This window comes from Astyanax mexicanus, chromosome 2, assembly GCF_023375975.1.
Source record: "Astyanax mexicanus isolate ESR-SI-001 chromosome 2, AstMex3_surface, whole genome shotgun sequence".
Taxonomy (NCBI): Eukaryota; Metazoa; Chordata; class Actinopteri; order Characiformes; family Acestrorhamphidae; genus Astyanax; species Astyanax mexicanus.
Genome location: NC_064409.1, coordinates 14,753,284 through 14,769,885, shown reverse-complemented (window position 1 = coordinate 14,769,885; position 16,602 = coordinate 14,753,284). Strand labels below are relative to the sequence as shown.

The window sequence follows — 16,602 nt, the reverse complement described above, 5'->3', positions numbered from 1 at the left end:
GGCTGTGTGCGGTCAGCCTCGATCCTCGCCCCGACGAGGACGGGGGTGGCATGGATGCAGGCTGTGAGGAGTCCTATTCCTGGGACTACTCCGATCTCCTCACACCTGCATCCAGTGAGGAGGAGCTTGAGGACTGCCCTCCTGCACCAGCCCGCCAGCCGCTACCTCTTTCCGCGGTGGCTGCCGATCCGCGCCCTGTGTTTTTCGCGGTGGCAGCCGAGCCGCGGCCCGGGATTCCCGCGGTGGCGGTGGAGTCGCGCTCCGAGACCCCCTGCGCGGCGAGCCAGCCGCGGTCAAAGACTTTCCCCGCGCCAGCTTTCACCGGCGAACCAGCGCTCCCCGCGCTACTCACATCTGACGCTGCACGAGAGAGTAGGACTCCAGTCCGGGTTTTCACTTCGACCGCAGCTTCGGGCTCCAGTGCTGCAGCGTCAGATCTCTTCTTGAAACGCCCCGTGAAGCACGCGTCTGAAACGCTGCACCCCTTGATACAAGCGGCGGCCGCGCCGCTCTCCGAGACTTTAGCGGCGGCCACGCCTCTCTCCCAGACTGCAGCGGCGGCAGCGCCGCTCTCCGCGATTTCAGCGGCGGCCGCGCCGCGCTCACAGACTGCAGCGGCGGCAGCGCCGCTCTCCGAGTTTTCAGCGGCGGCCGCGCCGCTCTCCCAAGCACCAGCAGTCCCAGCTGCTCCAGCTCAAGCACCAGCAGTCCCAGCTGCTCCAGCTCAAGCGCCAGCAGTCCCAGCTGCTCCAGCTCAAGCACCAGCAGTCCCAGCTGCTCCAGTTCAAGCGCCAGCAGTCCCAGCTGCTCCAGCTCAAGCGCCAGCAGTCCCAGCTGCTCCAGTTCAAGCACCAGCAGTCCCAGCTGCTCCAGTTCAAGCGCCAGCAGTCCCAGCTGCTCCAGTTCAAGCGCCAGCAGTCCCAGCTGCTCCAGCTCAAGCGCCAGCAGTCCCAGCTGCTCCAGCTCAAGCGCCAGCAGTCCCAGCTGCTCCAGCTCCAGCACCAGCAGTCCCAGCTGCTCCGGCTCCAGCACCAGCAGTCCCAGCTGCTCCAGCTCCAGCACCAGCAGCTCCCAGAACTATGTTTGGGCCCAGGCCCCGTATTTCCAGGCCTGCTCCTAGGCCTCCTGACTTTGCCCCCAGTACTGTGCCCAGGCTGTCCCCACAGACTTTTGCTGGTCCTGGGCACCCTCCTGTGTTTTTTGTACCCCTGTCTCTCCCTGTCCTGGTCCCCGTATCTGTGATCGTTCCAGTTCCTGTCCCCGGTGGTTTCTCTGTTCCTGTCCCTGTTACTGTGTTTGTTTCCGTCCCCGTCAATGTTCTAGTCCCTGTTCCCGTGTCCGGTCCCGTCCAGTCTCTGTCTCATGTCCAGTCTCCGTCACCTGTCCAGTTCCCCGTCCAGTCTCCGTCACCTGTCCAGTTCCCCGTCCAGTCTCCGTCACCTGTCCAGTTCCCCGTCCAGTTTCCGTCACCTGTCCAGTTCCCCGTCCAGTCTCCGTCACCTGTCCAGTTCCCCGTCCAGTCTCCGTCACCTGTCCAGTTCCCCGTCCGGTCTCCGTACCCTGTCCAGTCTCTGTCCCCTGTCCTGTCTCCATCTCCTGTCCAGTTCCCTGTCCAGTCTCCCGTTCGGTCTCCTGTTTTCCCCGGCCTCTCCCTGCCGCCAGCCCCCGGGGTTTGTTTTTACGCGCCTCGGGAGCTGCGCGTTTAGGGGGAGGTTTCTGTCACGCCTGGCCCTGTTTCCTGTCTGTCCTCGTGCCTGTGTTGTCCCACGTGACCCGTGCCCCTGTGTTCTGCCTGTGATTTTCCATTACCTCATGTCTCATTTGTAGCTCCACCCCTTCCCCAGGTGTTTCCACTCCCAGTGTGTTTCCTGTCTAGTTTAAAAGACTTCCTCTGTTACTTGTCCTCTGTCGGTCTTTGCACTGTCTCCTGTCGTTTGTCTTCCCGTATTCTCAGTGTTTCTCTCAGTGTTTCTCTCAGTGTTTCTCTCAGTGTTTCTCTCAGTGTTTCTCTCAGTGTTTCTCTCAGTGTTTCTCTCCGTGTCTATCTTAGTTAAATCCTTGTAGTTATCCTTACCCTGTCTAGCTTTAGTTATTAGTTTATTTCTTTGTTTATCTACTCCCGCTTTGTTTGTTAGTTATTATCTATCTAGTTTAGTTCCTTATTGTTTTCCTCGTTTGTTTTTGTCAGCCTCCCTATTTGTTTGTAGTATATATTTATCTTCCTGTTTATTCTGTTATTTTCTAGTTCCCTGTGTTTTCCCTAGTTTATTCCCTTGCCCTGTTTTAGTTTATCCTGCCTAGTTTTATAGTCTCCCCGTTTGTTTATCTTTAGTATCTCTTGTTTGTTTGTTAGTTTTAGCTCGCCTCTGTTTCTTGTTTTTCTTTGTTTCTTGTTTACTTGTTTATTTGTTTATTTATCATTAGTCTCTCTCTCTTGTTTATTCCTAGTTTATTTTCCAGCGTTTGTTTAGTTTTATGTTCTCTAGCCTCCCTCGTTTGTTTAGTTATTTTGTTGTTACGTGTTTACTTGTCTCTTTGTTTAATAAATTCTCACCTTACCTTTGATTACGTCCGCCTCCTCGTCTCTCTGCCTGGGTTTAATCCTGACAAATAGTCTCTCTCTCTTGTTTATTCCTAGTTTATTTTCCAGCGTTTGTTTAGTTTTATGTTCTCTAGCCTCCCTCGTTTGTTTAGTTATTTTGTTGTTACGTGTTTACTTGTCTCTTTGTTTAATAAATTCTCACCTTACCTTTGATTACGTCCGCCTCCTCGTCTCTCTGCCTGGGTTTAATCCTGACAATTTTACATTACATTAAATATACTACAGCCTAGACTCACCAACAAGAGCTTGCAGGATATTTATGTCTGGTAACAAATGCTGACCTCATAAACATACCCTTCCTCCAGTCATGCAATATGATCGTAGGTGGTTACTGGAGACGCTTTTAAACCACACTGAAATGCAATATGTAAACAGCTCTGCTTCTCTCTGTCCACTTATGATTACATCACTCAGGACAGTTAATAGCAAGTGTGAATGAGGACACTGATGACTTCAATCTGCTAATGCTCATAAAAAAATTATCAATATTCTTATAATCTTACTCAACCCACATTCTCCAACATTTGTCATAACTTTGTTGTTTTATTTTATTTTGCATTTTTTACATTAGCTCATTCTTGTGAGGAAATACCATTTTATTGGACAAAATAATTGTGACAAAAAATGTTAGAAATTATTGTCAAAACTGTCAGGTTTGAGGAGGGTGGAGCAATATAGATTAGTATAGTCAGTGTTTGATAGGTTGCTTTTGTATCTGTGTTACCTTTGGGCTCTCTTCTGACCCTGATGGATGACTGACCACTGGGCTCATATGCTTCCACCAGCTGCTCACCCTCCAGCTACTGTAACATGCTTAGTTGTCTATTTTCCATAACCAGCTTAAGTGATGTTTATAGAGACTTGAACTATTTGCTACTCCTGATATTATTTCTCATAACTTATGCACTTGTACAGTTTGACCAGACAATGCTGGGTTCCAGACAATCCCTAGGTTTCTACCACCAGGTTTGAGGCAGTTTCGCTTTGCCAGTGCCTCTAAGTTGCTCACCACGGTTTTATATACATGTATATACATGTACTACTGAATGACTGCGCTGATTCAGCTGCAGTGCACAGTTTCAACACCTGATGCAAGTTGAGAAGGACGAGCTGGGCTGGATCAGGTGTAAGAGCTGCTCTGCATATGATTCATGCGGTCAAAAAAAACAAAAAAAAAACACTACAGGGACACAGGTGGTGATCGGGCTTTGGGTTATAAAATGAATGCATTATTAATAGAATATTAATAGAAATAGAACGGTCAACAGCGGGTAAATTGATTGTAAAACTATTCTCTATACGCACACAGTTATAATGGCTAGTGGAGTGTAAATACAACAATAGGTAACGTGTTGTTTTAGAATGCAGACAGAGTATCTCTCAGAGAACATGTGTGTGTGTGTGTTTGTGGGTGTGTGTAGATGTGTGTGTGTGTTCCTCTAGGCCGACAGGACGTAATGGCATTATATTTCTGTCCCTCCCTGTGCCAATCTTATCTGTTACGTGCAACAGTTACTATGTACAGGGGTTGGGAAGGTAACTTTCAAAATGGTTTCTGTTACAGATTACTGATTGTCTAATAACAATTGCAATTAGTAACATAATCTATTATGCATAAGATTATGCAACAGCAGCATCCTATTCCAATTACGTTCTGTTCATTTTAAACAGTTTTCCATTTCAAGCCATGAGAGCTATAAAATCAGCTGTTTTAAAGCTAAAGCTATAACATTTACAGTTTTGGCACAACGCAGTAAGGATTAATGTCAGCGTTTTTCTGCTTTAATTACTAAATCCTGTTTAATCCACTAAAATAATGCAATCATGTATTCCGTTGCTGCTCAACCCTTTCAACAAGGAAAACACGGAGCAAAAGAAGTCTAAAAAACAGAAGTAGAGTTATAGCTCGGATCCATAAAGAGAAAAAAATTTTGCTGACTTTCCTCACATAAAATGCTCAGTTAAACTGGAGCTGCTGGTGTAACACCTGGCCAAAAATGCATTTTATTCCCCCATTAAGCGTGCTATAGCCTGTGCAGTTGCGCATAACAAAAAAACTACCTTAAAACATTAGCAGTGCAGAATTTATGTGGAGTAAAACACGCCTTGTGAACAGGAGTTGTAAACACAGTGCAGCGTGTTGTTTGTAGAAGTTTGAGTTCACGCTTCTGTAATGGCTAATCTGCAGCTCTGTGGGACAGCAGCTCTGTTGTGCTAAAGTAAATAGCGTAAGATAGAAATTACACACATAATGTAATGCCTGGACAAAGTTTGTTGGGGAGAAAAAAGTGTTTCACTTCATGGCAAATAAGGAAAGGCTTCACTGTCCTTATCCTGAACTAAGATGAACTAAGGTAAGAGAGGGTTTATTGTAATGGGAGAAGCTGTTTATTTTCTCCTATGTTTGATTCAAGTCAATTTGGCTTTACTCAACTGGTAAAAAAATGTCATGTATTGCATTGTAAAAAATGTAAGTCAATATTAAAATGATAAAATAACTGATTACATAGTGTTTTTCCAAGTTTTGTCAACTATACATTTTAATTCAAGCCACAATTATGTAGTGTAATTGCACAGCTCGTGGGTGGCCCTACAGTCTAACTGCTGCACATCAAGTATAAGGAGTTAATAAGTTAAAATCACAGCGAGGGGTCAGTGCTTCATCATAAAAAAGCCCCTCAATCTGGGGATGTGATGTGGTGTGATAGGGGGATTATGGCACTAAACTAGAAAATGAGGGGGAGGGGAAACATCTAATACAATATTTATTGTTTGTGAGGCTCAAATAAAAAGTTAACTTAAAAACAAAAAACCTGCTTTAAATTACTCATCATCCTAATGAAGAAGTTTTATTTAACATGTTTCGTCTACTAGCTGTCTGCTAATGAATTAATCCCGTTTTAGATTCTGGCTATTTCCAGTCAATCAAAGCCTTTTTTTCATGCCAATACAAATACTAAATATATTCTTAGTTAACATTAACTTCAGATGTCAATTCAAATGATTATGGGATGCCAGAATCATATGTAACCAATTAGATTAATATAAATTTTTGTCAGAAATGTATGTTCTTTCTTTAAATCCACAGTTCAGCACTGACTGACACTTTTCATGCTTAAATTCTTCTACTACTATGAAAATGTAACAGACCTAGTTGTGTATGTTGTGTACCATTTAGAAATAATTGTGTATTGTAAGCTTTAGTTAAAAAGATTGGGGGCGCCGAGCCGGTCCAGCAGTCTAAAGCGCTGCCACTATGAGCGGGAGGTTGCAGGTTTGAACCCCGCTCATGCAGCTTTGCCATCAAGCTGCCGGCGCTCAGATTGAGCAAAATTGGCCCTGCTCCCTCCAGGTGGGTAGATGGCACTCTCTCCCCACATCACTCCTACAGTGATGTCCGCAGCACAGGGCGTCTGTGAGCTGATGTATCAGAACCAATTCGCTGCGCTTTCCTCCGAGCGCGCTGTGATGCTGCTCGGCAATGCTGCATCAGCAGCAGCTCGAAAAGAAACGGTGGCTGACTTCACATGTATCAGAGGAAGCATGTGTTAGTCTTCGCCCTCCTGGTGTGTTATGGCATTACTAGTGATAGGGGGAGTCCTAATGAGTGGGTTGCGTAATTGTTTGTGTAAATTGGGGAGGAAATGGGAAAAATTAGAAAATAAATAAATAAATTGAATGGTGAAGTTTAAGATTTATTTTGATTCTGTAGTTATTACTGTTATTATTAAGATCTTAAAAAAACAATTGCCCCCTATTGGGCACTCTACAAAATCCATACCTGGAAGAGTATGACGAAGGCCAGTCGAGCTGCCAGAACTGACCAGTAGTGTTTGGAGAACTGGTATGGCGTCCCTGACCAGGGAGGTTCTCTGTAGTCCTTGTACCTGCAGATTGAACAGCAGTTAAACATTTGTGGTTAGACAGGGCCTTCAGAGGTGTTCAGCGGAGAGCTGTTTTGCTGGCCAATAAAAATAAAGCGCAAATCAGCAGCACATGCTTCTCACATTCTTTCAGTTCTTACACGGTGAAAGACAATAAGACGTCGGCTCTTTTTAATTATTCTGGGAGATTTAAAGCAGTCTTTTAAAGGACCTGATAGGCATGAAGACTGAGGCTTTATTGTGAACACATACTGTCAGTAAAATGGTAAAACAATCCCTGGTGTGTTTTTCTGTGTCAGATTTCACCATAAACTCAGGCGAGAAGAAAAAAAAAATGTGAAAAAATTTAGGCTGTCAGAAGAAGTAAAGTAGTTAAAGACCAAAAAGTTTTAAAAGACTTTTTATTATTACGTGCATTTACATATACATTTCTAATCAGATTACTGCAGTTATCTGATTTTCAAGTAGTCATGTAAACAGCATTCTTCAGTTTAGATCAGACACTGTATTAAGGCCTAAAATCAGTAGACTCTTAACCAGAGTATTCTGGGATTTCTCAATCTGTGCATTCATGAAAACATCCCTTGGTACCGGAAATACACAAGCAGGGATTAACACAGCACCCGTGAGTGTAGATAATACACTTTTGAAGTAGGCTAAAACTGAAGGATTTAAATGATCATCTTCTAGCTGTTATATGATCATGATGTATTTTAAAAAGATTGCATGAAGTTTGGCTTTTGTATGATGTTTATGTCACCTCTTATTCTTTATTTTAGTTTATTGCCTAGTCACAAAGGAAAAATCAGATTATTGTCTGACTTATATAAACTCTGAGTTTCCTCATGAAATAATGTAAACGTTTTAATCTGATTACAGCAGCTAAATTCCGCAGCATACTTCGATTAGGATTAGAGATAGAAATCTGTTTAAGAAATCTGATAATAAAGAGAGCTCAACTTTAGCCTAGTAATAAGATTTCTTAGTTTATGTAAACTACAGTGTATACAGTGTATTCTTGCATTTCTCAGTCTGTGAATGAGTTTAAACAGATTGTGGTGGCAGAAATAAGCAAGCAGTTTTTATCAGAACACTTTCTTTATTTTGTAGTCGATCATATTGTGGATTTTTTTTAACGGTCTCATTCCATGCATCAGTCATCCGGTATAACGCTGCTTAAGTGGTGGTGGTGGGAAACGATAGGATTTTGGCTCTTGCTTATGAACATTCATACATGCAAACATATCGCCTCTGATTGGCTAACAGCACTGCGATGCAGTGAGATGAACAACAGTTCAAATAAAGACATTTTTACACTAATAACAGTCTTTGCAATGTCATATGTTGCTTTACAACATGTGTAATGTCCTTCTAAGTGCAGTTTAGCCACTGACCTAGTCTTAGAGTCTCTGTAAAACGCAAAATCCATCGGAGATCCTATGTAAACCTATGTAAAAACAGTCCAGGTCCAAAAGGTAAAATCCACCCTGGATTTTTCCCATTATCTGATTGCTAAAGTACATGTAAACTCGATGATCTGACAAACTCCTATTTGATTACTGACAAACTCCTATTAACAATGTTCTGCTGTAACATGATTATGAAGTGCATGTAAACGCACTCACTGTGTGGAAGCTTAAAGGTTGTCAGAACCCATCATGAAATAGTTAAAGTTGTTATGAGTTCTTCAGGGACAGATAAGGTCAGTAAAGTGAATGAATACCTTATAGAGTATGGCTGAATCATCTGTTAGCATAGCATTACATTAAATTAGCTGCATCCGTGCAGGTTTCCCAGAGTTTGGATTTCCTTTATTGAATTATAAAAACAGTTGGGCTTCAGTGAGGAGCTCCAGACTTCTATTCTTTGATCCACTCCATTGCCATATACAGTAATATTCTCGGGGCGTGGAAGACTGGTTTATATTCCCTAGGACAGACAGCCATCTTCATCTGGAGATCCAATTACCGGGGCTGAAGCTCCTTGTTTACATAGAGTTATTTCAGCAAAAACTGCATATATGGAAAAGTGGAGGGTTTATTTGATTTGGGAGATCAAATCCATTACTGTATATTTTAAAAATTTACTACTGAGACCAATCTACTGTCTGTATCACCCCTAAACCACTTTCCCTCATATACTTACACAAACAAACACAGAGGGGGTGATATGACCATGACGTCATGGTGCCACCAGGGCCTCTAGGGAGAGTGACTAACGTGTGCCCAAAAAGGGGTCATCTCGTTCCCAAGTGTCTGAGAGTCCAGCACCGCACCAGCAGAGTCCGTCTGTCTCTGATAACAGCATTCTTTACTAGCATTCTTCACCGCTGCCCTCCGGCTTGTGTCAAAGCAGCCCCCAGACCCTGCACTTCAGAGTGTGTGATGGCATCCTGCTGTGGAACTTTATCTATTTAGGTTTCTCACACTCTTTCTTTCTCTCTCTCTCTTTATATATTCAGCTAACACTTCTAAACTCACTACACCCTACCCTGAGGATGATTCCCTTCCAATTACTGCTGTATAATGCCACACTATAATCCCACTGCTACCTTATCACAAGGAAAACACAGGAAAAGACATGAAAGAATGAAGTTAGCAGAGTGTAATTATCACCACTTATCAGAACAGTGGTCGTCGTTCAAACTGACCATGTGATTTTAAAAAATAAAATGTCCCTGACACTTCCCTCAACTTGTCGTTTCTTGTTCTGAGTCAGCAGTATTTATACTCAGATTTGTCAATGACTTCATGGCATTTGTGAATGGATTTTTAATTAAAATTACAGCCTTTGAACCTGTACTGGAAGATCAGTTTTTGGACCCAACAGCATTTGTCTTAGACTTGGTGTGGACTTAACAGTAATTGTATTCAGACTTGGGTATTCCTGGGTACTTGCACTCTGATGTTTTTAAGACTTCATTCTCTGTACTCTCCCTTTTTTAACTCAGTTCAAGTGTTTGTACCCCTAGTTTTTTTCAGACTAAACTAAAGTGCTACTGCTTAGATTTGTATTAAACTAGTAGTTAGGGCTGCAACGATGAGTCTATATAATCGGCAATGTCGATGAGAAACATTTGTCGACAGATGGTCGTTATTAACTAATCGTCAATTAGTAGAACTACACAAATTACTGGGGACCAAAACACACCCTCCGTCTCCAAAACAGATCTCACTTTTCCTCACTAATTATAAATAAGCACATTCACATTCAAAGGACATTATTCTAGACATTTGAAGGGCATTTAAATCGCACTTTTCAGCTGTGTCTATCGTTTTGAACCATTAGTGAAAGTTAGAAACATAAGCGGAACCCACAGCAAGCTTAGGGGGAGGGATGGCAGAAATAATCGTTGACTAATCGATTAATAGGAAAAATAATCGACAGATTAGTTGCCTACTAAAATAGTCTTTAGATGCAGCCCTGCAAGTAATATTTGTACCTGTGTCTCCAGCTTGATGGTATTTGTACCATCTTTTACTATTTGTGGTGGGACTTGTCTTAGACTTGATAGTATTTGTACTTAGATTTGTCTTAAACATAATATTTTTTGGATTATCTCTAGATTGATTCTAACTGTACTACATTTTTGCTGACTTAATGCTAATTGTACTTGGTTTCAAACTCAGTTTTTATCTTCAATTTGTCTTGTATTTGAGGGTATTTGTAGTATTCATGCTCAAACATGACTTGTTTGCATCTTAAATGAGAACAGCCTCCAATAACCAGATTTTTCCTCTGATTTAAGTCATAGTACATGGGGAGAGAGCAAAACTCTGGAACATCCCAAGGTCCCAGTGGATTGGTTACAGAAATACTATTTTAGAGGATTGTTTAATGGTATTGCTCAAAAAACTACTTTGGACCAATGTGTGGACACAAAACCTCTTGATCAACCGGCTATTTTTAAGGTGATGTAAAAACGGCATAAATTGTATATATATAAATGGTATTATTTAGACTTACTCTTAAATAAGTGTTGACCTATAACAAACATAACTACTTATAGTGTTAAACTTGACTTCACGTTCAGCCCTACAGGTATAACCAGTCCAGTCTGAATCAATGTCTCAGCAGTGCTACCGTGTAATTTACCTTATTTAAGCTATGATTTATCCGTGTCAAGAAGGCGGGCCAGTCATAAACATGAACACTGCTAGACAAATGACTTCAGATCTCTCTTCTTTTCATGTACATAATTTGCAGGAATTGTAGAGGCGAGGGGGATGTAATTCCCTGGAGACTCTGTGTAATATGATCTATGTGTGAAAACCATTCGAATAATCCTTTCCTGACAGACCAGTTACAACAAAACAACCAATTACGGTGTTACACAAATCATTCAGAATATCAATCTGAAAACAGCCCTGCCACATAAAGCAGCAGAACCTGAAGATACAGTAGTTTCTTCTTAAGCTTAAGGGGCCGACAACCGCCCGTGCTGGACTCCACTGGCCCGTTATGGGGGAGCAATGGCTTTAGACACATGATGTCAGTGTTTTAATACATGATTAAAGATTTAAAGCCCGCGAGGAAGGCCAGTACAGCATCCAACCCATTAAGACCCAGGCTGCCCCATGTTAACACAAGAGTGTGAAGTCATCTTTTCTCAACTTCACTGTGACTCTACTACAGGAATAAAGTACAGAGTTGGACTGCGGTACAGTTTTGCTGAGCTGGCTGAAGAGTTTTTATAGTGTTGAGCTGTAAAAGTGAGGGAGGCATAGTGTGAGCTGAACTAGTGACACGGCTTTATGGTGAGACAGGGAAAACGACGCTGAATACACTTTAATACAACGATTACATGAAGGTTACCAGAAACAATAAAAAAAATGAATAGACTAATATCATTTCAACATGGAGTTGTAGAGGTTCCAAATGGTGTCCCGCAATAATCCATCCAATGCAATTTAAATCACAATGCAGTTCATGGAGATTTTGTGGTACAGATGGAGTGTTATTAGCATGTATAAAAGTTTCACACTCCTTTTAAATTTAAAAGTTTGGAATCACTGATGAGGGCCTCACCTGCAGACTGTGATGGTGGAGCCAGAAGGCGCTGTGCCTTCTTTGAAATGGCTAACGTTGAAGTAGGACAGGGTGTGGTCGATGAAGCCGTGCATGGTGCCGGTCTCACTGTACATGTACTGATAAACCAGTCGTGGAATAAAGTCTGATGTAAAGGAGATGACAAAAGCCTGAAAAAAAGACAAAGACGAAGATGATTTATCTAAAGAATTAACCTCCAAATCAAAGTGTAATGTTATTTTCAGATTTTCTGATATTTTTTGTTTTTTCATCTCCCATTACTCCCATTCACTTCAATTCATTTTTGCACACAACCAAGCCAGCTTCATTAAAAAAGTGACGGATTTTAAAAACATATCTATGGCGATGGGCGTGGTGGTTTTGTAGTGAGGTGTGTTGAGGTAAATTTCTGCCGTATTGCTATCTTGACGGCAGAAAACGCAGGTGCACCACTGACTAATTTAAACCCTGAGAACAGTCACCTGTCAAACGTTCATACCTGTCTTAGCTATGCAGGTGCGCTGCGTTCATAACACACACAATTTGTACATCAACAAAAAACAGAATACATAATGAAATAACAATGCTGTTTCCGTAAATTACCTGCTTGCTCACCTTCACAGCTTTAAAATACTAATTAAAGTCAGTGTGTGCCTGGCTCTTAAAGTGAATAGTAAGAGACACGCTGAATGGTTTATTTCGTGTTACACACCCATGATTAGTTAAGAAATTTTTTTTAATAAGTTATGAATGAGAAATCTTAGTAACTTTGCTATTCAGCAACTTAAGTTCTAAGTAAAACACAGTCAACCTGAAGAAACAGAGCTAATGCTAATGTTCTCTGAGCTCTGGAGGAGATACAGGCCAGCTTACACAGGCTGACCACACTAGCCTGAGGTCCAGCCTGCTTATTTTTCTCATAATGTATAAATCATTTTTATTAAATTCTATTAAAATAACATCGCCAGGGCTTTGTGAACTAACCTGGAACTTGGAAAAATTAGGGAAAAGGCTGTCCTCTTTTTTTTAAATTCCCAAAATAATTGACTTTTTATTGAATATAAAATACAACACATGCAACTGTAATACAGACCATATTAAATGATCTCATAAGATTATGTGTGAAATGTAAGTATAATGCTGTGAGCACCTTGAAATCATATTCATATCAATCTTTTGCTCTTTCCACAACCTGCTTTAGACACTACAGTTCAAACCATTCCATCATATGTTTGCATTTGAGACCTCTGGCCCATATTAAGTAGAGCAGCTGTAATCCCAGGCTTATCTGACACTGGAGGCAGAATAATCCTCACTACCGACCCACAGCCTATCAGGGGGCAGAGTCCTCTCCCAGAATGGACTGACAGCAGGGGAAACTCTTCTTCCTCCCAGTTCATCACTTCCATTCATAAGAGTGTGGGTGTGTCCGAAGTATGTATTAATTATTAAAATGTCTAGTCTTTAAGTATGTAGTATAGATCTGAAAACATTCAATCTATTTAATCTGAAAATATTCATATCCAGAAAATATTGAAAGAAAAAAGTGGCTAAGGATGTGAGTGCAGCAGCAGTGACTGCTGAAGAACTTGCACTGACGAAAGTAGGTATAAAAAAAACTTCAAAACATCACTTTCTGTTAGCATAAAATGAGTTATTAAATTAATATTGTTTCGAACCCGTACCGTTAAGATTATTTTGTTGTTCTGTTTTTGAGGACACTTTTTATGGTAGATTTTTTTTGTATTTATGTCCAGACATGGACCAGAATCCACCTACTAAATACAACTAGTCAATAGAATAAAACATACAGCTTATAATATTAGTTATGTTTTAAGTAATTAGCACACAGCCTGTGACTTTTTTTGTTGATGGCAATTGTAAACTGCACTTTCAAAAACAAATGTTTAAAAAAAATACTAAGCAGATTTTCAAAAACTGATCTTCTGTGGCCTCGCTGAAATAATCTTTGAGAGTACTTTTTGTTTTCAGGAGTTTACATTTTAGGGAGACTCCCGAGGACCGGTTTTGAGAACTCTTGGCCTAAAGAGGGAATCTGACACTTACGTTGATGATGACTGAAAACTTGCCCATGCCGCTCAGGATGTTGTACCAGATTCCTGAAAGAGAAAAATGAACACAGAGGTTAAATTCCCAAAGCAGATCATCTGTTACAAATCAATGTTCAGGCCGCCCACTGCATAGCCTACATTCATATCATGGGGCTAAAGGGGAAAAATAAATCCTGAATAGAAAAAAAATCTGGCCTTTTCAAATGAAAAAAATAATGGATCTGCATTCAGTACCTACAACCTGTGAGTAGATGTCTCTTTTCTCTACAGAAACCTAATACTGTATTTCCATTTTTCCTGTAATAGAAGTTAAAGGTAAAAAAATATATTTAAATAGGGCTTAACGGAGGTCAAAGGGAATAATGGGATAGAGGAGTAGAGAAGGGGTAGAAGGAAATGAGGTTAGAAGTAGTTAGTGTGTTAGTGGTGTTAGGAGAGTAAGTACTCTTTGAAGAGCTCTGTCTTCAGGAGTTTATTAAAGACAGTGAGAGATTCTCCTGATCTGGTAGTAGAAGGTAGTTAGTTAGAGGTGTTAGGAGAGTTAGTGCTCTTTGAAGAGCTCTGTCTTCAGGAGTTTATTAAAGATAGTGAGAGATTCTCCTGATCTGGTAGTGGAAGGTAGTTTGTTTCACCATTGGGGAACTCTGTATGAGAACAGTCTGGATTGCTTTGTGTAAATGTTTGTTTGGTAAAGCGAGGCGACGTTCATTGGAGGAGCACAGCGGCCGGGAGGTAGCGTAAGCCTTCAGGAGTGAGTGCAGGTAGGAAGGAGCTGTTCTGTGATCACCTTGTAGGCGATTGTGGGAGTTTTGAATTTGATGCGAGCATCAACTGGTAGCCAATGGAGCTCAATGAGCAGCAGGGTGTCGTGCCCATTTTGACTGGTTGAAGACTATAAACTTTTTGTTACAAACTACTTAGATATAAACTAATCAACTGTGAAGATACAATTTTTTTTGTGTGTCGCATTAAAAATGTGCAGTATATAACCATGTGATTGCACCAAAGGGTAAAAAGTGCAGTGCCAGTACTTCAGGCCAAAGGTAGGTGACCACACTAAAGTAAAATTATCAGGCAAGCTCAACACACTTGAAGGAGAACATTTAAATTTCAATTCTAAGACACAATACTATCCACTTAGAGACTGATACAAACTAGTTTACTGTGACACTGGTAAAGACTGAACTGTCAATAGATGCAGCAATGCTGCTGGAGTTTTTAAACACAGTCCCTCACTGTCAACTCTATTAGATACTCCTACCTAAAGCTGCTCCACCTTGTAGATGTAAATTCAGAGACAGGAGCTCATCTGTTGCTGCACAGTTTATGTTGATCATCCTACAACTCCAGCAGCACTGTTTTCAGATGGTGCATTTTTACTGTTTTTTTAAGAAAGTGCTATAAATGAGGCCCAATGTCTTTATAATGCCAGTGTGCAGACAGTTGCACACCCTACCTTTCTGTTTAATTTGGGCTTTTCTTCAATGCACATAGCACTGCCTTCATCACTTATCAGAAGAAGTTAGCTTTATGAGAAAATGTGGGCATGTGGGTTGTGTACAAACATGACTGTGACCCATCATACAGAAGATCAGATCTAAATAAAGCATTGAGCAATAAAGCTGAAGTGAATGCAGCCGTACTGTCTGTCACTCATACAGATAAGTATAAATAACATACCGATATCTTTCGCTCTCACTGCATCTGGCCTGCGCAGCTCAGTGACAAACTTCTTAGCATCCAATCGGATCTCGATGACGTTGTTCAGGAGAGCGAAGAGTGGAGCCAGGGGGAAGGAGGCCACAAAGAGGGAGACGAAGCCAAACTGTATGACTGTGTGTGAGGAGAGAAAGAAAGAAACACACAAACAAACAGACGAGTGAGATAAAGAGCCTCAGTATCACTTTCATCATGCTCGTGCCTGTTCAATCTGCAAACGTTCAAGAGCAATAAACACGACCCAGACTGTGAGCTTTCACACTCCGCTATGTCACAGTGTTTATACATACCTGATCTGATCAAAAGCAAGAAGGTCTCAGACTGCAGACTCATTTTACACCATCATCTGTGTGTGCTGGATATTACCAAGGTGCTGATTTCTGTTTACACAGGCTTAAACAGTTTCAGATTTAGCTTGATTTAAATTGTATTGGATAATGCTGGTTTCTGACAGCAGGGTTATTATAGTTCATTGTGGAAAACAACATCATTTTTAATTTAGTTTTAGTCATAGTCTTGTGACGAAAATAGCATTTAGTTTTAGTCATAATTTAGTCATCTAAAATGTTTTTAGTTTTAGTCTAGTTTTAGTCGAGTAAATATCACAAGAATATAGTCGACTAAAACAACAGTCAATTTAGTCGAGTAAAATGTAAAGGGTGTAAATACAAATGCTTTTTCATCAGATCCCTTGAATTATTAACTATAAACCTATAGAAAATTAAACATTAATTAACCAGTTGTGTAATATTGTTAATGTTTGAATGTGAAAGATACTTATATATGGTGTAATGTATATTTTAATTGTAGGTATGTGACTGTAAATATTTTACATAAAAAAAATTGTATCTGACAGCGCCAGAAGAGATGGGTACTGATTGGATGACTACCCCGCTTGTTTTTATTTAGTTATATTCTCATTTTTGTCTTGGGAAAAATCTTTGTTGACATATAAATTATTCGTCAACGAAATTAACACTGAAACAGAGCACTTTTTTGAGAGTCTCTCAGAAACAAATATGGGCAGTGGTTCTGCAAAAAAAACTGTAGAAAAGTTTCAGAAAAACATTTCTCAGTGTAAATTTGTAAAGACTTTGGATATCAACAAAAGATTCAGAGAAATCTGTGTGTGTAAGGGACAAGGCTGACAGTCAGTATTGAATGCTGGTGATCTTCTGGCCCTCAGGTGGCACTTCATTAAAAACAGACTGTACTAGAAATTACTGTATGAGCTCAGGAACACTTCTAGAAAACACTTTTTTTGAACACAGTTCACCGCAAAGAAGCCATATGTCGA

General features: G+C 40.8%; 1 protein-coding gene across 5 annotated transcripts in view; it reads right to left on the bottom strand.

The window, feature by feature from the left end:
- The window catches only part of ano2b (anoctamin 2b), a 103,865-nt gene that overhangs the window by 2,942 nt on the left and 84,321 nt on the right, over nucleotides 1-16,602 (bottom strand). For all 5 annotated transcript variants that reach the window (XM_022671293.2, XM_049473424.1, XM_022671292.2 and 2 more), the window contains 4 exons: nucleotides 15,267-15,419; nucleotides 13,582-13,634; nucleotides 11,515-11,684; nucleotides 6,384-6,489 (listed from right to left, as the gene is read on the bottom strand). In XM_022671293.2, the coding sequence (XP_022527014.2) occupies nucleotides 6,384-6,489; nucleotides 11,515-11,684; nucleotides 13,582-13,634; nucleotides 15,267-15,419 (482 nt within the window). The remainder of the gene's footprint in view (nucleotides 1-6,383; nucleotides 6,490-11,514; nucleotides 11,685-13,581; nucleotides 13,635-15,266; nucleotides 15,420-16,602) is intronic.